This window comes from Leptopilina boulardi, unplaced genomic scaffold (assembly GCF_019393585.1).
Source record: "Leptopilina boulardi isolate dan_hultmark-lab unplaced genomic scaffold, ZJU_Lbou_2.1 LbouV2_273, whole genome shotgun sequence".
Taxonomy (NCBI): Eukaryota; Metazoa; Arthropoda; class Insecta; order Hymenoptera; family Figitidae; genus Leptopilina; species Leptopilina boulardi.
The window spans coordinates 2679377-2702859 of record NW_026137833.1 but is presented as its reverse complement, the minus strand read 5'-3'; the positions used below and the strand labels follow the sequence as shown (position 1 = coordinate 2702859).

At 23.6% G+C, this 23483-nt stretch overlaps 3 protein-coding genes across 10 annotated transcripts in view; 2 read left to right on the top strand and 1 right to left on the bottom strand.

The window, feature by feature from the left end:
* LOC127281559 (muscle-specific protein 300 kDa) overlaps positions 1 to 451 on the top strand; it is a 175545-nt gene extending 175094 nt beyond the window's left edge. For all 6 annotated transcript variants that reach the window (XM_051305306.1, XM_051305305.1, XM_051305304.1 and 3 more), the window contains one exon: positions 32 to 451. In XM_051305306.1, the coding sequence (XP_051161263.1) occupies positions 32 to 251 (220 nt within the window). In that variant the 3' untranslated portion in view covers positions 252 to 451. The remainder of the gene's footprint in view (positions 1 to 31) is intronic.
* On the bottom strand, positions 279 to 23415 carry LOC127281561 (protein HIRA homolog). Its single transcript, XM_051305309.1, has 11 exons — positions 23143 to 23415; positions 22988 to 23050; positions 11760 to 11870; positions 6486 to 7087; positions 6126 to 6407; positions 5783 to 6045; positions 5166 to 5718; positions 4880 to 5069; positions 1746 to 2030; positions 1555 to 1649; positions 279 to 1427 (listed from the first exon to the last, which is right to left on the bottom strand). The coding sequence occupies exons 1-11, from the start codon at positions 23177 to 23179 to the stop codon at positions 1302 to 1304; spliced, it is 2607 nt and encodes an 868-aa protein (XP_051161266.1). The 5' UTR covers positions 23180 to 23415; the 3' UTR covers positions 279 to 1301.
* LOC127281564 (cytochrome P450 6k1-like) lies at positions 11314 to 22527 on the top strand. 3 transcript variants are annotated; one of them, XM_051305315.1, is made up of 6 exons: positions 11314 to 11616; positions 14164 to 14523; positions 14668 to 15024; positions 18752 to 18930; positions 19363 to 19645; positions 22070 to 22527. In XM_051305315.1, exons 2-6 carry the CDS (start codon positions 14340 to 14342, stop codon positions 22240 to 22242), a joined length of 1176 nt encoding a protein of 391 aa, XP_051161272.1. In that variant the 5' UTR covers positions 11314 to 11616; positions 14164 to 14339; the 3' UTR covers positions 22243 to 22527. The 3 variants fall into 3 exon arrangements, with proteins under 3 accessions (XP_051161272.1, XP_051161271.1, XP_051161273.1); XM_051305314.1 differs by having other exon boundaries at positions 11495 to 11616; positions 13869 to 14523; XM_051305316.1 differs by having other exon boundaries at positions 11504 to 11639.
* Positions 23416 to 23483: the final 68 nt, after the last annotated feature.

Sequence of the window (23483 nt, the reverse complement as noted above, 5' to 3'; positions counted from 1 at the left end):
ATGAAAAATTTTGTTTTTAAAAATGTTTCAGTGGTGACGAAGAGAACGAGACAAAACTTGTCCGTGGATGCCGATTTTTAGGAAGAGTACTACGAGCTTCTCTTCCAATTCAAGGATTGATGTTGTTGCTTTTAGGAGCTGCCTCATTGGTACCTTCGGCCGAGGAAGATTATAGTTGTATGCTCTCTAATAATCTTGCAAGGAGCTTTACACCTCTAGTCGAATATCCCAATGGACCTCCACCTTTGTAATGTTTTTACCTTTTTTGGATCTTGAACAAAAAAAAAAAAAAAAGAAAAAAGGAAACTTCCCCCTAGTCAGATATATTGCAGAAGTGAGAATTTTTAAAGTGAGAAAAAGAAAATATATCAGTGATATACTTTTTACAGGAATCACAAATTTGTACATATATAACTTGAATACAATGGACCAATCAGTTTAAAAAAAACAATCGCAAACGATCAAGCCTTAATTCAGATTTTTTTTTTGTCTCTTTTTTTTGTATATTATGAATGTGTATTAAATGTGTACAAATGAATTTCAAAGACGCATGGAAAAGTGATGTAAGGAAAATTTTTTTGTAACCTCGCAAATCGAATGAATTATGGAAAGAAAAAAAAAGATTGAATTGACTATTGTTATTTTTTTATACTTATGTTGGAGACGTAAGTATATTTGAAATGAAAAAGCGCTGGTGCTATTTCATTAAAAAGAATATTGATAACGCACATTTAAGAAAATTGTTATACTATTCAGCTTGAAAGCCTCGGGTAATTTTTGCTTTAAAAAAAAAAAATTATAGATTTCTCGCTTTATTGCACATTGTGCTTTACTATGTATTTTTATATAAAAAACAAAACAGAGCTTAGAAAAGGTGGTGTAAAACTACAATTTATAACAATAATATATTCCTATGAACAAGTAAAATGCAATACAATCGTTTAGAAAATTTGTTTTTATTATCAAAAAAAAAAATATATATATATATTTCCCATTCATCCTTTCTTTTGTGACATTTTTATATTCTGAACATAGCGGGCTTCTTTAAGAAGCAGCGATAAGAAATTACTGAGAAAAATTCAGTAACTTTTAAATTCTCTTAAAAAATAAGTACATACATATACAATAAACTTTTTTTCCACGTATAAATCACATTTTTAAATACAACTTAAATTATCTTTTACAAAAAAAAATTAAATAAAATAAAAAAAAACTATTGAAATCATTAAGCTTAAGCTAATTTCAATGTACAGATACAAAATTTTATATTTAGTATAAAAAAAAAAATGAAAAATAAACTCTTAAACGTTAGCAGCAGTTTTTATAGTTGTTAATTGTTCACGGTATTCTAAATATAATCTCTGCCATCGAAGATGTCCACCTAGTACGACTAGAACGTCTCCTAGTAATTTATGTTTCTTTATGCCCTGAAATTTAAAGAAAACAATTTATAATTTCAATTTAAGAAATAAAATTTCATCCGATTCTTCGTGTCATTAAATTGAAAATAAAACAAACAGAAATATTGTTTTGAAAAAAAGAAAACTACAATACCAATATTGATGGTTCCCAGACACTTTTGACAGCCGTACTATGACTCGGTCCCATGAGGTCATCAAGAATAATTCTCAGACGTTTTTCCAAACCATCTAGAGAAGAAACAAAAAAATAAACATATACAATATCTCGATTTTTCAGTTAATTTGATGAAAAAAAAAAGAATGGTATTTGAATTTTCAACGAACCTTGAGTCAATAGAAAAGAAACTAGAGCCATAAGCCAATGAATATATTCCTGTGCACTTCCAAGGGCTTTTGAAGCCAATAATTGTTGTTCTAAATAAGAAACAACGCATGGAGCACTATGAGGTAATCGAGGATTTGACAGACTGCTGCCTGCAGTTCGATGAAGTCCTTCTTGTAATGTAGAAAGAGGACCTCTCGGTACACGTATTCCAGATGTGCTTGAAGCATTATGAGCTGACCAACGCCAAACGGGATCTTGATTATCGCCAATTAACATCCACGTTCCTAATAGAACAGGAAACAAAATAAACATATAATTATATATATATGTATGCTTTTTAATTATATTTTTATTAACAATCACCTGAATTTTATACAAAAAAATTTTTAAACAAAAAAAATCAAAACAGTCCCTTTCATTTATTTTTAAATAAATACAATTAGTAAATATTTCATTATTATTATTATTATTATTATAAAACAATTGTAATTAGAAATTAAATAAGAGCTCAAATTTTCGAGTAATGAATTTTTAAAAATCTGATTTTTTCGAGTTTTTTAAAAATAAAATACACCTAATTTTAATGACATCTAACTCTAAAAGCATTGAATTAACGAATTATGACCAAGATACAAAAAAAGTTTCAGTTTTTCATCGACTTTCAAAATATGTTAACGAAAAAAAAAATTTTGAATTTGTTTATAAAAAACAGCGATTATTTATAAACAAATTAAATTTTTTTAAATTTAGAGGCGATTTAAAAAAAAAAATTTTTTTTATTTTTACATACATGAAAATAAAAGGAAAATTTTGTAATAAGTTTTAGAGTGGGCCTGATGATCCTTTTGTTTATATAATTTGTTTTTAAAAAAAAATTTACTTTTTTTCGTTTTTTTTTTATTTTTCAAAATAAAATGTATTTTAATTTGCTTTTCTATGAGTTTACTAAAAGATCCTAGTGCCCAAAACACTTTTCATTTCGAAAAATAAAAAAAAAAAACGAAAAAAGTAAAAACTTTTTTTAAACAAATTATATTAAAAAAAGGATCATCAGGCCCACTCCAAAACTTATTATAAAATTTTCCTCTTATTTTCATGTGTGTAAAAATAAAATAAAAAAAAAATCGCCCCTTAATTTAAAAAAATTTAATTTGTTTATAAATAATCGCTGTTTTTTATAAACAAATTCAAAATTTTTTTTTTCGTTAACATATTTTGAAAGTCGATGAAAAACTGAAACTTTTTTGTATCTTGGTCATAATTCGTAAATTCAATGCTTTTAGAGTTAGATGTCATTGAAATTAGGTGTATTTTAAAAAAACTCGAAAAAATCAGATTTTTAAAAATTCATAACTCGAGAAAATTTAAGCACTTATAAAAAATACGTAAACATTTTTTTTCTATAAAAATCGAAAAAAAATATATTTATCGAATTTAAAATGTCATATGTAAATCTCACGTGGAATCGCCCATAAGCTTTATTAATTACTTAATAAAAATGTTTCATAGGGATATTTTGAAAAAAATTTTAATTACAATAATTCAAAATTAAACTGAGACAAATTTTCAATAATTCAATTTAGTATAGGACAAATTTTTTAAAAAATAATTTAAAATTATTAAAAAAAAATTTTTTTTTTGAAATATGATTTATGCAAATTGTTCGAATTAAAAAGTTTAGAAAATGTTTTAAATAATTAAATTTTCAAAGAACTTCATTAAAATATTATTCAAAAAAATAAATGTAGTAAAAATTTTTAGAAATAATAAGAAATTTAAAAAAAGTTGCAGTTAAATTTTTTAGAAGTAAATGAAGTTTTGGAGATTTCAAGTAAAAATTTTTAGAAATAATTAAACTTCAGGAAATTTACAATTGAAACACATAAATAAATGGAATTTTTAAAGAGCTTAATTAAAATCATTAAACATAATTAATTTTTCTTTTAAGGGAAAGTGACACCTTTGAGGTCTCTTTTGAACCTGTTTTTCATGAATTTTTTTAAGACACAGGAAACAAAATTTGGTTTTGAGGACTTTATTTGTTAACTTTTTCAGTTTACGAAAATATATTTATACTTAAAAAATGTTTCAATTTGTTGCCTATAGAGGACGGCAAAGTTGATCCCCTTTTTCTGCAGGGCAAATCAGTGGGGAAAAAGTCGATTTTTAGGGTGAAATTTTTTCAAAAAATCTATTTGCAAAAAAAAATAAACAAACCAAAAAAAATCCGCTACGTACTCTAAAGCAGCTCTTTGACACCTTCTGCAGATTTCGATTTTTTTCACATAAAATAACTTCGAAATCACTTTTCATGGTATAATTTATTTCTATTCTATACATAATAAACTATCGTTTAAGCAAAAAAAAAAAAAAAAATCTATTTTGTTTCGGGTCAAAGGTGTCACTCCCCCTTAAATAATTTAATTTTGGAAGATTTGAATTTTATTCTAATAAAGTCGTATTTTCTTTTTAAAAAATGTTTTAGAAAAAGTCGGAAAAGTCACATTTTATTAAATTAACTTGAAAATAGTCTCATACATTGAAAAGAGTCGAAAAAGTCCTGCAATCCGAGTCCTGAATTTTGCATAAGAATATGTACATAAAAAACATTTACGAATTTTGTATTTCCAAACCGCGGTTGGAAAAAAATTCTTACACCGAAATATGAAAATTCCAGGACCTGATGAAAAATTCAAGAACTTTTCCAGGTTTTCCAGGTAAAAAAAAAAATTCAAGAACTTTTCCAAGTTTTCAAGAAGTTCCAGGTCGCTAGACACCCTGTGTAATTTAAATGTCTCATTTTTTTTATTTTTGCATTTAAAAGAGTTTTCATTTTTCTTACAAAAATCCGTTGGAAAAATTAAAAAATGTTCAAAAATAACAAAATGATGGTCATTTAAAAAAAAAAATTAAATTGAAATTACTCAAAAAACCCCACTTTTTTCAAATTTTATTTTGTGAATTCTCTTCACCTTAAAGAATATTTTTCATAAGAATTTAACTTGTGTATCTAAATATGAGAAAGTGAAATCATCCCAACTTTTAATTTCAAATGAAATCCCCCATTTATAAGAATTTTTATTCTACTTACCTTTTTGTTAATCATTTATCTTTTATCAATGAAAAATCTTACCCATTTCTTTATGATAAATGTAAGCTCTTGCATTCGTAAAAGCAAGATGTGGCATTCCATTATACAATGTGCAGGACAATAAAGAAGTTCCTGGCGCTGCCAAATGTTCCGCCGAAGTAGAAACAATAAGTCGACAGACATTTCCAATTTCCCAAACTCGAACTGCTCCACAACTTGATATCACCATTACCTATTTTTTTTCAAAAATAATTTAAAAAGTAAATTTTTTATTATTTTACAAATATAAAATTTATATTTAAATAAAAAATTTTGTGTTAATATTTACTGCATTGCCAACGGCATGAAGTCGTGCTAATGGCGCAGGTGGTGCCAATGGTGGAACAGGACGAGTTCCTTTAGCTGGATGAAAAGTATGAACACTTCCATCAATTAGACCCAATGCAATAATAGAAGGTGATGCTGATAGTGCAACGGCATTATAACCTAAATAAAGATTCCACAATGGTTCAGAATCAGTACCGCGAAACACTTGTAAATTAGCTAATCCCTGACTATTTGTTACAGTAACAGCATAATGACCAGCTTGTTGAGAAATAGAACTCGCTGCTTTTAATGCTGGTAAAAATATTTGCGATCCACTTCTTTCGGAGGCAAATTTCATTTTTTTATGTGGACTCGAATGATGATGTGGTTTTGGTGTTGATTGTTCACGACGTTTTAAAGTTAATGTTGGCGCCGATGCATTCGTTGTTATATTCACAGTTGTACTAACATTTGGAGTGACAATATCGTCTCGTTTTTCAATTATTATTGAACTCTTCGTTTGTGAAGTACTCGAGAATGTTGGAGCGCTAACTCCAATTCCAGTCGTGATATCCCTTTTAAAAATAAAAATTTAATTTAATAACTATGAAAAAAAAATTGAATTAACAAAGTACATACATTGTGTCAGCTGGAGGAGGAATAAACATTGGAGTAATTCTTCTTCTTCCATCTGAAGTTCGCGTTTCAATTTGTTTATTAATAGGTGCCTTGACTGGCGTTGATGACGTTACAGTCTGTACGGAATTTGTCATTTTTGGCGATTGTGTCTGATTCTTTGGAGTTGGAGGTTTTACATTCAACAATTCTGCCGATTCCATTACTGTGCAACCACTTCCTCCTTGGATCAAAGGTTTTCCATACATACGTTCATGAACTTTACTCTACAAAAGAAACGAATAAAAAAAAAAATCTTAGGGAATTCTTTGACAGTAAAATAGAGGAAAAATTATTAAATTCCTACTTGTTCAACATGATCTAAAGGTTGTCCAATTTCTTTTTCGGAGAATTCAATAAAAACAACAGAACCATCCCAGGAACATGCGGCCAAACGCATTCCACACGGTGACCAACTAGCGTCAAGAACCGAATCCTTAAACAACTCGTGAATAGCAACCAAAGGTCTTTTCAAATACGTCAACCAAACGGAAAGTGAACGATCCCTCGATCCCATTGCCACACAACAATACTGCGTTGGTTTCGAAGAACCCGGTTGTTTTGTTTGTAGAATTTTACTATTGAATCTCTGCAAAAAAAAAAAAACAAAATCATTCCAATTTTCGAATTATCATTTACGAAGTGAAAATAAAAAAAAAATACAAACAACGCAAGTAACGGCTTTTCGATGTCCAACAAAATCCTTATCCGTCGTCCATCCATCTCTTTCAATAATTTGCGCCGTTGGTCCACCGCCGTTCATTGCATGTGCAGAAACTAAATATTGTCCATCTGGACTCCATGAGAGTCGTAGAACGTGTGTTGTACCACCGCATTCATCAAATGGTTCCGATATTAATGTCGCCTCACCCCAATCAGTTGTACGCCAAACACGTAGTGTCTTATCGTCTGATTGTGAGGCAATGTATTTACCAACTGGATCCCATGTGACGCCCTTAACAAGACCCGTGTGTCCTTTAAGAACGGCAATAATTGATGGAAATTTTGTAGCATCCCAAATGATAATACTATTGTCAACTGATGCAGACGCAAGCCATGGATTGTGTGGTGCCCAAGCAATATCTAAAATATCACCCTCGTGCGCTCTTAATGTTGCGATACAACGCCATGTTTCAACGCCTGCTTTTCCACCAAATATGGAACTTCCGCCGATATTTGCGCCTGACAATCTCCAAATCATTATAAGCTTGTCATCACCACCCGATGCCAAGAGGCCTTCACTACTCCATCGTACACAATTTACGCAAGCTGTTTGAGATAGAAATTCATTTTTTTTTAATTTTAAAATTTCAGAAGAATTTTTATAGTCATGAAATATTATTGAAAGAATTCAATCAACATTCTATAAGTTTCATCAAATATTTTAAAAAAAAAAAAAAAAAAAACTAAAACTTCTTAAAAACAAGCCTCGGACAAAAAAAGTCGTTTTAGTCGATTTATATTCCAAAAAAAGTCGAAAAAGTCGATTTTTTTTATTTTAACAAAAAAATATTACAGATTTTTAAATAAATTTTTTTTTTAAATAATAATACTTTTAGAAAGGTTAAAGTTAAAATTTTTAGAAATAATTGAATATTAAAAGATTATGTTAATTTTCAGACAATAATTAAATTTTACAGAACTGAAAAATAATTTCAGATAACATTTTTTAAATGTAATTGAATTTTCAAAGATTTACAATTGAAATTTTTTAAATTAATTGAACTTCAAGTGATTTTTAATTAACAATTTTTGATGATTCCGCTAAAAAATTTATTAGAAATTGCGGACAAAAATACAATAATTTGAAAACCATTTTTAATTGAAAAATGGTTTCAGATAGTTGAATTTTCAAAGAATATTATAAAAATAGTTAAAAATAATTAAATTTTCTTAGATTTATAATTGAAATTGTTAAATTTCAAAAAATTTTAGAAATAATTAAATTTTAGAAGTTTTTAAATTTAAATTTTTGAAAATAATTGAATTATAATTGAAATTTTGGATAATAATTCAATTTTAGTTGATTTTTGATTAAAAATTTTGATAATAATTAATTTTGAATTGAAATTTTTAAGAATAATTGAATTTTAGATGATGTTGAATTCAAAATTTTGAAAAGAATTAAATTTTATTTGATTTGAAATTGAAAATTTGGAAAATAATTGAATTTTAGTTGATTTTGAATTGAAATTTTGGATAATAATTTAATTTTAGTTGATTTTTGATTGAAAATTTTGATAATAATTAATTTTTAATTGAAATTTTGGATAATTATTGAATTTTAATTGATTTTGAATTTAAATTTAATTTTAGTTGATTTTTGATTGAAAATTTTGGAAATAATTGAATTTTAAAAGATTTTGAATTGAAAATATTGAAAATAATTGAATTTTCTTTGATTTTGAATTGAACTTTTGGGTAATAATTGAATTTTAGTAGATTTTGAATTGAAATTTTTGAAAATAATTGAATTTTATTTGATTTTGAATTGATTTATGATTTTGAATTAAACATTTTTGGTAATTTTATTTGATATATTTTTTTAAATTATAAACAATTGTTAAATTTTTATAAAAATTTTAATTGAAAAATAATTTGAAATAATTGATTTTGTGATAAATTTCATTAAAATTATTAAAAATAATTAAGTTAGTGAAGAATTTTAGTTAAAAATTTGTTAAATAATTGAAATAAAGAAGATCTAAAGAAGATCTGCATTTTATACTAAAAAAAATATATTTTATTTAAAAATTTGTTTAAAAAATGTAAAAAAAAGTCGAAATAGTCGCATTTTATTAAAATAAATCGAAAAAAGTCGGAAATAGTCGAAACAGTCGTATAATCCGAGGCCTGTATTATTTAAAGCTTATAAAATATCTACAAAAATTTCAATTTACGAAAATTTTAATTAAAAATCTTCTTAAAATCCAATTAGTTTCAAATATTGTAACTATTGCCCTTACAAAAATCAATTATTTCTAAAATTTTTAACTTCAATTTCCTTTTGAATTATAATTTGAATCAAGTTTTTCAAAACTTCAATTAGGTACCTACATAAAACGTTTTTTAATTATTAATTCTTTAAAATTAATTTTTTTTTTAAATAATTTTAAAAAAATTTTAATAATTCAAGTTTATTAAAATTTTAATTAAAAATTTTAAAAATCAAAATTCAATTTTTTAAAACATTTTTTAATTGAAAATTCTCTACAATTCAATTATTTCTGAAAATTTTATTTAAAATTCTTCGATAAATTAATTTCAAAAAAATGTTAACTCCCCAAACTATTTTAAATTCAATTAGTAATGGAATAATAATTAATTGAATGTTAATTCAATTGACAATTTTTTCCCAAATTTTTATCTAATATAATTCTTTGTTTAATTAATTATTTTAAAAGTTATAATACAATTTTTCAAAAATTCAATTATTTAAATAATTTTTCAATTAATGTTTATATTTACAACAAAATTATAATCTTTTACATCTCAAAAAATGCAATTATTTCTAAAAATCTTAACTGTAACTCCATCAAAATTCACTTATTTAGAACATATTTCAGTTGAAAATTCTCTAACATTCAATTATTATCTGAAATATAGAGAAAAAATTCCATAATAATTCAAATTTATACAACTTTCAATTGAAAATCTCTTGACATTTCAATTATTTCATAAATTTTCATTAAAAACAATTTTTTTTCAATATTATTTTAATGAAATTCTTCGAAAATTTCATTATTTAAAACTTTTTCCGAAATTCTGAATTCGAATAATGAATGAAATTACTTTTTTTCTGCATCTATTAGTCCGGATAAACTAGTTTCTACTGTAAAACGAAATTCCGTTGATTAAACAAAAATTTAAAATAAAAGTTTATGATAATTAATTCAATGGGGTTCTACGAATATAATAATTAATCTTTTCCACACTTCCATTTCATATAGTATTTATTATTTATTGAAATATACCATTACCTACCGTTTTAAATATAAGTCTGATTCATATTTTTAATATTTTTAAATGATTATGTTACATAATAAAGAAGTGAATCACATCTAAAATTTAATTACATTTATCATGTTCGACATGATTGTCGATTATTATGTTACTAACCATAGCTGATAGCTTTTTGTTTTACCGGAATTAATAAGATTAGATTATTACTCATCGAATTAATCTTGATTAAACTTAAAAATTATCTAGATCTCATATTAACCATCCAATTAAGGTATTTGTCACGTGGCTATTGTTAAAATGCATTTTACATAATAAATATGCAATTTTTATTTATTTATAACATTTCCGAATTTTCTTTTTTTTTCTTACCAAATGTGAATTCTATTTTAAAAAATTGTGATAAATAAAAATTCAATCCAATGCAAATTATGTTAAACAAACATTGTATAAAGAATGATTTAAATTAAATAAAAAAAAAATTCAATTACATATTATCAAAAATTTTAATAAAATTCTTTTTAAAAATTCAATTATTTTCAAAGCTTTCAATAAAATTTTTTGAAATTTCAATCATTTACAATTGTTTTAATTCAATATATTTGAAAATTCAAATATTTAAAAAAAAACTTAATTATTTCATAATTTTGAATAAATTCTTCGATAATTGAATTATTTTTGAAATTTTTAGTTTATAATCTTTTAAAAATAGAAAAAGTCAAAACTTTTAATTGAAACTCTTTCAATATTAAATTATTTCTATTAAATCCATATAATTATGTTTAAAAATTTTTTATTAAAACTCATTGCAATTTTTTTTTTTCTGAATTTTTTTCTAAACAAATGTCAATATTTAAAAAAATAGTAAACTTTTTTAAAAATTCAATACGATAAAGTTGTAGAAAACCTTTTTGTTAATAAAATAAACCGTTATTAAACAAAATTACAACTTTAAAAAAAAACTCTCTAGTACCTAACAGTGTTAGAAAGAAAAAATTAAAGTTAAATGTTATTACATTTCGCATTGAAATCGAACAATAATTATCAAAATTGAGCTTATTAATAAAATAAAGATGGCAAAGAACACTGAAATAATAGACATAATAAATAAATATTGCAAATATTTATTATGTGAAACGTATTTTAATAATAGCATCAATATTCAGCTAGCAGTCACGTCATAACTAACTTAATATTTAAAAATTTTAATATTTTAAGAATTTAAAATTTCTAATACATTTTAATGGATAAAAGTGTAATTTTAAACTGAATTTTGTGACGTTACATAAAAAATTACTATTAATTTATTCAGCTGGAGTGAAATTCAAAAATCGTCTAAATTTTTTCGTTTTATATTGTATTCAATTAGTTAATAAATATTTTAATATTATTAAATATTTAATAACGTCTTAAACTAAAATTTGATAATTTAATTAATTTCACTAATTATTTAATAAAAATAAATTTTAATTCAATTTTCAGATTTGAATTCAATAAAACTGATATTTAATAAAAGTTTACAGTTCCTTTTTCTCAAAAATTTAATCAAGTTAAATTACAATGCTTTTTAAAAGTCAAAATAAATTACTTTTTATAATCTACAATCTGCTTTTTGAATTTATATCCTTTTAAAAACCATATAAATTCAATCTGTAATTGCTTTTTAAATTCATATAGCGGTCTTATTTCATTTTATATGCAACTCAGTCCCAGATGATGGAGTGGGGTCAATCTTATTCTTATGAACTCTTACAGTCTTGTGATTTTACCTATTGGATCGAAGTATACTAGAAAAGTAATTTAAGAGAGCAAGGACGCAATATAATTTAAAATTTTCAGTGAGTTAAAATTCTATTGCTCGGTAAAAAAATTTTAAAATAATTTTTTCATTCATTAAAATTATTATAATTTTTTTATCACTTATGAAATTAAGTTAATTTAAAAATTTTATATTATTAAATTAATAAGAAATTAAACGTACCAAGGTGATTGTCTATTTGGCACAACATTTTCGGAATATTTTGATTTAATTCGGCAGCTTCATCCTTTACTGGTTCCATATTCCATATTACAACACGTCCTGAATCAGCACCTATTTTATTCATATTTCTATTAATGTTGAGAATATTTATATAAAACAAAAAAAAATTAATAAAATATATTTCTAATATGCTTTTTTTTATTATATTTTCTAATAGTGATATCAGATTTTTTTTTTAAATTTTTTATTATTCTTATTTAAAACGGAAAATTTCACTTTTTTTAAAGATACGATTTTTATTAAACGAAAGCTAAAATATTTTCTCCAATTAAAAACATAGATTCTAAATTGATTTTGAAATTTTTTAAACCACATTCGCAGGCAAAAAATTCTTGATTTGTGTTAAATTTAATGATAACGAATATAAAAATTTTCACACCCATTTTTGAAATTATATGTGTATTTTTAAGAAAAAATTCTTTGAAAATCTTTGTACTGCTTAGAAATATTAATGCTAATTAAATAATATCAATTATTAGTAATACCAATTAATATTAATTTTTTTTAAAAAACTGCCATTTTTTGGGGAATTTTGATTTTTAATTTTGTTTTTACTTTCAATATTTTGTGAGAATATTCAATATAAATGAGAATTATAATAAATTTTCAATTATATAAAATTACTAATTTAATTTATATAATTAAAATATAATGACTGAAATTGTCAGTTGAGACTTTTATCGATTTCTCTTTTTTCAATTGTTTCAACAATTTTTATCTGTCTGTAAACTGTAAAATAAGACATCTAAAATTTCAAGATTAATTTGCATTATCTTAACACAATTTTAATACAATACATTAAAAAAAAGAAATTGCTTAATGGTGATTCTCTCAAAAAGAACAAATTATTTGTTCACAATTTTTGGACGAGGTTTTTGTTAAAAAATAATAACATTAATTTCAATTAATAAACATTCTCCCAGCCATACGATAAAATTCAACAAATTTTTATGGGATCAATAAAGAAAATTTCAAAAAAATGGCAAACAACTGAATTATTGGATGAAAACTAGTGTTAAAACTCCATTCCGTAACATCAGTTTTTATTCAATATTTCAGTTATTTTACCTTTTTTTAAAATTTTCTTTAGTGGTCCGATTGAAAATTGTTAAATCCTAACGTATGGCTGACAGAATTTTAAATAATTTCAATAATTAATTTCCATATTTTTTAACAAAATATCTTAAAAGCGTAATTTGTCCTTTTTGAGAGAATCACCCTTAAATGTTTTTCAAAAGTTGAGTTTAAATTTCTGAAATATTGAAAATTTATTTTATTATTGATTAATATTTTTTTAGAAATAATTTTAAATATTCTAATATTACATATTTGACAATAACAAATTTACACTCTTTTTAGAAATTTTTTTTTCTAAAAAATAAATTAATATTTTTGAAACACAAAATTTGCTTAAAATTAAGTATTTTTAATTTTTTTTTTTTTTTAAATATGAAATATTTTAGCTTAAATCTTGAAGTTATACAAATTTCGAACAATTTCCAAATAACCATATCTTCTCACCAGAAAAACGGAAAATTTACGAAGCTGAAGTATGCAACGTTTATGATAAATGATTTTTAAAGAAATATTTTTTTTTTTTAATGAAAAGTTCTATAATTTTTTTGACTGAAAAATATTTTTTTATATAATTTGTTTGAAAACTACAAGAAATATTTTTTAGGCGAAAAATTATATCTTTTAAAAATTGTTTATCATAAACGTTGCGTACTTCAGCTTCGTGAAAATTTTAAACAAAATTTAATCAAAAAATATATTGTATATTAATTCTTTTTTCTAGAAAAAAATATAATTTATTTTTTAAAATATTTCTGAGTAAAATTTTAGAAAATCATTGTCAAATATGTATTATTAGAACATATTTCAACAAAAAATATTAGTATTTAATTTTTTTTTTCAATTATTATTTAAAATAAATAAATATTTTTTAAAGTAGCATCTTATATTTCCTTGATAAGATATGAAATTAATTAAAGTTTTCGTTTAGTTATATGTCTTGTATCATTTTTATAAAGCAACACTCATTTTCAGTTTCATTTGGGAAGGGGTTTCATTCAACTCGCCGAGTTTGAAGAGTTCATCGCATCAGTCACACAGTGAATCCGCAAACAAAATCAATCGTTGTCATCACATAGAAAAAAATTATTTCTTTCAATTTTCTTTTTTTTGTTTTTGTTTTTTAAAATGACAATAATGTGGACATTAATAGGAATAATTTTTTTTATTATACTAACAATAGTGATATATATGTCACGAAATTTTTATTATTGGAGAAAATTAGGTGTCACACAAATAACACCTTATCCATTCTTTGGAAATTTTGCAGATTATTTTTTTAAAAGTCAATCACCGGGAGATATTGTAAAAAAATTTTATAATCAATACAAAAATAAACCATATGTGGGTATTTATATTGTGGATAAGCCCACATTATTATTGATTGATCCAAAAATTATTAAATCAATTCTTGCGACAAATTTTCATGAATTTTCTGATAAATTTATGAAATCAAGTAAACATGATCCATTGAGTAATAGAAGTTTGCCATTTTTATCTCATTTTGAATGGAATAAATTGAGAAAAAAATTAAGTCCAGCATTTACACCAAAAAAAATAAGAGCCGATTTTAATTATTTAATTGAAGTTACAAATGATTTAGACGAATATTTGGACTCATTGAATTTAGGTAAGATTCATTTTGCTTTTATTTGTATTTTATTAATTATTAATTTTTTTAGAAAATTATTATAATTCAAGCATTTATTAATTTTTATTGAATTAAAAAAAAAAAGGTTATTAAAAGAAAATTAAATGTTTTTTTTTCATATAGAAATTGGAAAAACAATCAATATAAAAGAAATTTGTGCAAAATATACAACTGATATAATTGGATTAATTTGTTTTGGATTAAAATTGAATAGTCTAAAAAATGATGATGCAGAATTTCGAAAATTTGGAAAAATGATGTTCGGAGATTTTACACTTTGGCGTTCATTTGAATTGACGGCAATTTATTTGACTCCATCGTATATAAAAGATTTTTTTGATTGTCGTTTTTTTGAAAAGAAAAGTGGTGAATTTTTTGCAAAAGAATTTAAAAAAATCATAGAAAGTAGAGAAGAATCAGGTATAAATAGAAATGATTTATTGGATATTTTAATTGAAATAAAAAATGAGGAACGCTTAGGTGAGTAAAAATTTTAACATTGAATTTAAATTTTCGTGTCTATATAATAAAAGTACTAATAATAATAATAATAATAGATTAGATAGATTTATTAATTTCATATGTATGACCTTTCGGCCTTTTACATTTCCCATATACATATTTTTTCATATTTGGGTAAGAATTCCTGAAGTGGCCCCCTAATATTTTTTGTGTAATAGAAAAAAGTGATACCCACATATTTTGGTAGTCCATGATGTCACTAAAAAACCTCTGAAACGATTTTTCAAAATTCGCATTTTTTTAAAAGTTATAAACAATTAAACTTTTTTGCAACGTTTTGGAAAAAATTCTGTCTCTTGAAATTGGCCGAACCGATTTTAATAAAAATTGGTTCGGAGAAAGATTAAGATACGTACTTTTGATAAATAAATAAATTATGAATAAAAAGTATAATTTGTTTAAACAAATTATATTGTTAATTTTTAACTTTATAAATTAACAATGTTCTCAGTCGATTTTTCCAATTTTTTTTATAGAATCATAAAAAGGGGCTTTTCACGATTACATGACAAAAATAAAAAAGTGGGATTCTCAAAAACTTTAGAAGATACAGAATTTTTAGTCTTAACGCGCGCGAGTTTTCTGAGCAGCTCACGCATACGGCGCGGCATCTCCCGCGCGCCCCGCGCCAACCAAGACTCCATGAGAGTTCCCGATTATAATATTTTATTAACTCAATTAAACTAAACAGTTGTTTATATGTATTTTATTATTCATATCATTTTTGTTTATATTTAATAATTTTTATTATTTATAAAATTTCTGTTTATAATAAGTTTCTGATTATTTAATTTTAATGATAAATTTTCAACGTTTTTTAATTGTTTTTGTTAAATGTGTTGATGGCTGCTTTGCACGAAAAACAAATGAACTGTCCTATTAAATTTTTAAATCTATAATTCCACGAATTAGGCACTTTCACAAGATTTTTATAAACTGCTTTATGTTCGTTTTTTTCAACGGGTTGCAGCAAGTATTTGCTTTTGGCATATTTTAAGATTTGTTTTTATAGCACATACGCGAAAAAGTAAAATTTTTAATATACAACGTGAAAAATACTAATCGAAACAACAAACACGGACTTACATTTATGTATACGTAAAGAAAATACTATGATCTAAAAACGAAATTATCATGTTAGGTGAATGACCAGACGATTGTCGCGATTCTTTTGTTTTCACGTGAAAACGCGCAAATTTTCATTCAGTACGCATAAACGTGAAATTTGTTAAAATTTTGACAGCAAACGTTAAACAATGCGGTCTAAAAAAATAAAACACGGATTCGCAATAATATATTTTATTATTCATTGATACATAAACAAAACAATTAAAAAACGTTGAAAATTTATCATTAAAATTAAATAATCAGAAACTTATTATAAACAGAAACTTTAGAAACAATAAAAATTATTAAATATAAACAAAAATGATATGAATTATAAAATACATATAAACAACTATTTAGTTTAATTGAGTTAATAAAATATTATAATCGGGAACTCTCATGGAGTCTTGGTTGGAGCGGGGCGCGCGGGAGATGCCGCGCCGTATGCGTGAGCTGCTCAGAAAACTCGCGCGCGTTAAGACTAAAAATTCTGTATCTTCTAAAGTTTTTGAGAATCCCACTTTTTTATTTTTGTCATGTAATCGTGAAAAGACCCTTTTTATGATTCTATAAAAAAAATTGGAAAAATCGACTGAGAACATTGTTAATTTATAAAGTTAAAAATTAACAATATAATTTGTTTAAACAAATTATACTTTTTATTCATAATTTATTTATTTATCAAAAGTACGTATCTTAATCTTTCTCCAATCCAATTTTTATTAAAATCGGTTCGGCCAATTTCAAGATACAGAATTTTTTCCAAAACGTTGCAAAAAAGATTAATTGTTTATAACTTTTAAAAAAATTCGAATTTTGAAAAATCGTTTCAGAGGTTTTTTAGTGACATCATGGACTACCAAAATATGTGAGTATCACTTTTTTCTATTACACAAAAAATATTAGGGGGCCACTTCAGGAATTCTTACCCTATTTGCAAATTATTAAAAACATGAATAGTTTCAATTAACTTAACTAAAAATACATTAGAATTATTTATAACATTTAAAACTATAAACCGCTTTATTTACATTTAGCTATCTCCTCGAAAGCTCTTGTGTATCTGCAGAGAGCTATACTCGGCCTATCAGACAAAATTTCCCGAACTTTTTGCTGATTAACATTTCTGCCGCAATCGGTCCACTTATCCACTTCCTCAACCCACTTTTTTTCTATCAACTCTCTAGCTTTTTTACATACCCAGATATGGGCAAATCCACAGAACCGGCCGATTTTTACTTATCAAGATGAAAATTTTCCAAATAGCAAGCACACCTTTTATTTATGGTTTACTTTCTTTAAAATATATTCAAGAACAATTATCTTCTTGCGTGATTCATTTTATTTTAATGCCGTTTGAGTTAAAAGCCAAAAACGAAAATATTATTTTTCTTCTGGAAATTATAATTAAAAATGGCATTTCTTTGTTTTTTTTATATATTATTTGAAATATGTGCAAAACATTTTGAATAATAAAATATGATAAAATACAAATAATTAATTTTTTAATTATCAAAAATAAATTATTTATATTTTATCATATTTTATTATATATTTTATTTATTAGCATTTAATTTTTTATTTCTGTAAATTAAATTGTTTACTTACTAATTTTGATATTAACTATTTTAACCAACAAACTGACATTATTGACATCGATTTTGATATAACTTTGAAAATAAAACAAATGAAAGGATAATTCATTTTTCACGATTAACTAGTTAAATTTCGATAAATTTTTTTTTATTTTTAATTTTTAGACGTTATAAATTGAAAATATAATTTGGCGTTTGCATACAAGAATTATAATAATGTCTTTATATAATCACACATGTTTTCAACTCATCATATTTTATCCTGTAGTTGTGCTACTGAAAAAAGGCTAAGTTGAAAATGGTTCACGCTTAAACATAGAGTGATAATTATTGGAATATTTTCTTTAATTCTGATTGCACTCTATTCTATGATACATACATTTGTTCGTCTGTTCACAAGCAATAAGCTCCAATTTGAAAAATTCAAATAGAATAATCGCCGCAAAAGATATTTACAAAAATGTATAGACATTTCATTATTATAAAATAATGAGTAACGCTACTTTCAACGACTATCATTTCTTTTTATTTAAGAGCACATATTTTTTATTACTTTCAAAACATTCTTCAATAAGTAAACTATAATTCACCACAGTTTGGAATTGTTCGGATCTATGCAGAACAAGTTATACCTATAAGAATTAAAATTTATACCTGGAGTAACACCGTAAATTTCATTTTTTAAGTTACTTAATTCGATTTTATTTTTTATAAAAGACTAGAAGGTTCACATTTATTCAATTTTCTTATTTCAATAGGTTCTCAGAGATATTACAAAATGGTTGAAGTATGAAAATAATTAATATAATACTTCTAAAATAGAAAAATATGTGAGTAACATGAAATCGGCCGGTTCTGTGGATTTGCCCATATGCTCTATGTCCTCCGTTTTTGAACCACATAATCTACAACTTACGTCTTTAATAATAATAATAATAATAATAATAATATAATAATAAAAATATTAATTATTATTATTTTAGAATTGAACGATATTATTGCACAGGCAATTGTTTTATTTACCGCTGGATTCGATACGACATCTACATTAATGTCATTTACTTTATTCGAATTGGCATCGAATATAGAAATCCAAAAAAAATTAAGAAAAGAAATAGAGGAAAATTTAAAGAAAACGAATGGAGTGATAACTTACGATATGGTATGAAAAGTTTTTTACAAATTAAATTACAATTTTTTTTTTTTTGGTTTTTATAAAATTGATCTTCGACATTTTTTTTCTATTTTAATCTCTGGTTTTCACAAAAAAAAAATATTAGTTTTTGAAAAAACGGGTTTAAAAAATTTGTATTTTTCTAAACTGATACTTTCTTTTTTTGAATCGTAAAATTTCTAATAAATAAAAAAAAAAAGAAATTACTTTACATCTGTATAAAAAACTCAAAGGGTTAAAAAGTAATAATTATATCTGAAGAAATTAAAAAAAAATAATAACTTTAAAAATTTCTTTGGAAGTAATTTTTTTTTAAATTATCAATAAAAAGAAGTAAATAATTAATCATAAATAATAAATGTTTTAAATAAATTCCAAATTTTTTACAATTTCTTTTTTTTATTTTTACTTGTTGCACAGGTAATGTCGTTACGATTTTTGGACAGTGTTATTTGTGAAACATTACGCTTACATCCAACTGTTCCCACTATTGATAGAACAGCAACTAAAGATTTTATCATTCAAGAAACGGGATTAAAAATTGAAAAAGATACACCCATAATGATTTCATTAACGGGTCTTCATTATGATAAAAATTATTTTAAAAATCCGGAAATTTTTGATCCAAAAAATTTTGAAAAATCAGAAAATTTAACTGGTCCACCATATATGCCATTTGGCATTGGCCCACGAATGTGTCCTGGTAAGTATAATTAATAATTGTTAAAAATTATTTTTCAAAAAAAAAATTTTAATTTTCAACAATTACAATTAGTTATTAAATTTATTTATTAATCGAATTTCAAATTAATACAATTTCAATTTAATGGAATTTATATCAAGAAAAATTGCATAAAGAAAAATTTTTTCAACAGAATTGTTATTTTAGTAAATTTCGATTTATCAAAATATTTACTTAACAGAATTGTCATTGAATAAATCCACAATTAACAGAAATTCTATTTAACAAAATTCTTAATTAACAAAGTTTTTATTAAAGAAAATTTTAATTCCAACTAATTCTTATTTAACAGAATTCTCATTTAAGAAAAATTCTACTTAGTTCTCTTTTTTTGTCAATTTTTATAGATATAAATTTCATTAAATTGAAATTGTATTAATTTAAAATTTTAAAAAAGTATTAGAAAAAATGCTTTTTAAGAGAAGTAAATTAAAAATTTTGCATAATAAAAAATTCACATTATACAATTTTGCTAAATAGAAATTCGATAATTTAATATTTGACGCCGTAAAAACTTTTATAAGTTAAATGTGGGTATTAACATTATTATATTATTATTATATATATATAATAATAAAATGCTTGGTCTGTCCTTCTGTCCTAACTTGAAGTTGGTCTTTTCTGATTACACGAGTTTTTTGAATTGTAATTTTATGACGTGTCAAATTTGTGTCAAATTTTGACAATTCTTTTTCTCGTTTTTGCCAAAGTTGTATAATTGAGTTTCCAAATTTCGGAATTAGTTTCTTTAAAATTCCAAATTCAAATTCAAAAATTCAATTCACGAAGCTGAAGTACACAACGTTTATCAACGAAATTTTTGTTTAAAGTTATATATTGACCCTAAATTACATATATTTATTGTTGGCGGAATATTTAAAGCATTTTTCAGATAAATATTCCGCCTATGTTAAATATGAGCCACCGGATATTTTATAATTAAAATTTCTACAGCGGTATTCGTTGGCCCCTGGTACCTTAAAGATCAATTTTTAAAAATAAATTTTTTCAAATTATTATATATATCTTGTAGGAAATTTTCTGGCGCATCTTTATTCTCATCATAAATTTTTTTTTGTATTTTGTAACAGTTTTTGAGAAAAAAGCAAAAATCTAAATTTTTCATAAAAATCACTTTTAATTAAAATTTTTACTTTAATTCGTTCTAAAATGAAAAGTTCTGAATATTTTTGAATACAATTTACAGGAGTTATAGTTTAAACCATCCTTTAAATGATCCTTAATATAATAATTCTTCATTTTTTAATTAGAAAAAAAGTTATTAATTCCTATGAATAAAATTTTTATTGATACACAATAAAGATTACTGTAAAGTTTTATTTTAATACACTTTTTTTTATTATCAATGAACATTTTATTCAGAGGAAGTTTATCCTCAGAGAAAAATCCCTACATAAACGAAGCTTTTAAATAATATTAAGCCTTGCAGCACTGAGCAACAAAAAAATTAATAATTTTTTTATAAAATTAAAAATGAATTATTATTAAGGATCATTTAAAGGATAGTTTAAACTATAAATCCTGTAAATTGTATGTAAAAGAATTCAGAACTTTACATTTTATAACGAATTAAAATAAAAATTTTAATTAAAAGTAATTTTTAGAAAAATTTACTTTTTTTGCATTTTTCTCAAAAACTGTTACAAATACAAAAAAATTTATGAAAAGAAAAAAAAATGTGCCAGGAAATTTCGTACTAGTAATTTTTTTTTTTTAAATGTTTTTGTTGATAAACGTTAGGTACTTCAACTTCGTTTCAATTCTATTAAATATTAATTATATAATAAATAATTTTCATTATTATCATTTAATATGTAATAATTTTCTAATAAATTTAAATTATTATTGATAATATTAATATTAATTTCTTTATAACAAACTATTACATACTCAATTTGGCGCGTTTAACTTTGCTAGTTAAATAATAAATTATTTGTATTAATGAATAATTTACTTTATTTGAAGTTGAACCGATAAAATAAAATTGTATCAAATATATTTTATTTTTTATTAAAAAACCAAATATTTCACTGGAAAAATTTAATTAATTGTTATCCAAGTTTAAAAAATCATTTATTATATTCAATAAATAGTAGTAAATAATTATTTACTTAATGAATATAAGATATATCACATGTTTAATAATTGAGTGTGAAAGCTAACTTTTTAATTTGCATTTGCTTTGGGAAAAAAGTAAAAAAAAATTTTGAACCTAATAGTTATTTTAATTTATTCATAAAAAATTGCAGAAAATTAAAGAAATTCCCTAATTTTTTCCTGACTTCCCTGACCGTTAGACACCCTGTTATCACGAAAAACTTCGAAATTATTAATTTAAAAATTTTCTTTCTTTTTTCGTTACAGCATTTCATCAGGGTCGAACCCTTGCAAAATATGGAATAATTCATTTAATATCGAAGTATTTCATAACTTTATCAACTGAAAGTTCAGTAAAAGTAGATCATAGGGTTTATTTTACGTCAGGCAAAGAGGGTTTATACCTTCAGTTACAAAAAATTGACTCAAACATGGATTAATTTTTTCAAAAAAAAGTAACAATTTTTTTTTTTTTGCAATTTAACTAGTTTTAGTTTTAGTCAATCCATTAAATTTAATTTCATTTTGTACTTTTTTTTTTTAAATTTCTATAGCTAACATAAAAATAGAACTTTGCAATTTTTTTTTTTTGTAATAATTTTTTCTGTTCCTAATTTAAGAAAATGTGCAAAAAAAACCTCATTTTTTGACGTCATTGAACTTCAAAATGTTTATGATCAATATTGGAAAAAAAGAAATATTACTTGCATAATATAATGAAAATTTTTCCCTGCAAAATTTTTCTTTTAAAAACTGTTAAAAATAAAAAAACGTTTCAAGATATTTTTTAGACAACAAATTATAATAATTTACATAGTAATATATTTTTTTCAAAATTATTGATAAATAAATATTGTGAACTTCAACATATTTTTTTGTTTATATAAGAAAAAACTTTTCGAAAATTATTTCTTCTTTTTACAAATTTCTTTTGTAACAAAATGCAAATAAATGGATTTTCAAATTTTTTGTAAGTTATCAAATTCTTATCAATCAATAAAAAAAAAATCGAAAAAATAAATTTCAATTAAGTTTTTAATTTCATATATTGCGTATATATGTTTTTATTGTGAAAAATATTCAAATTCATAAATTTGAATACTTTTAAATACTTTTTTTTTTATATTTACAAATAGAAAATTTTTGTTAATTCTTAGCAAATACGAAAATTAATAATAAACTCACCTTGTCCGCCGGTGGCGAATCTTTTTCCATCCGGATGAATATCGATCGAAAATATCGGATTATCTAATTTGAGGTTAGAACGATATATAATAAACAATTGCAACTCTTTTTAATTTTAAAAAAATAATATCAATAAAATAATATGAAATACTTACCATCGTGAGAAACCCAACTTGGTTTCACCAATCTCATTTTGAAATAATATTTTTTTTTTTTCCCAGTCTTCTTTAGAGGAAATTTTTTATTTTACCTTTTAAAAAAATCTTACGCAAATATTGAAAATGATGCTCATAATGTATAAATTGTATACCAAAACTTTATTAACATATATTATATTAAAAATTGTTTAAGAAAAACCGGTCGCATTCCATGTGCAAACTTTTTTTTAGGATAAAATACATCAGACTGTAAACACACAAAAAAGAGGTTAGAAACGCTTTGGAGGGGTTAATAGGGTTTTCACTGCAAGTGTGTTTTTTCTAGAGTGGAAAATGTT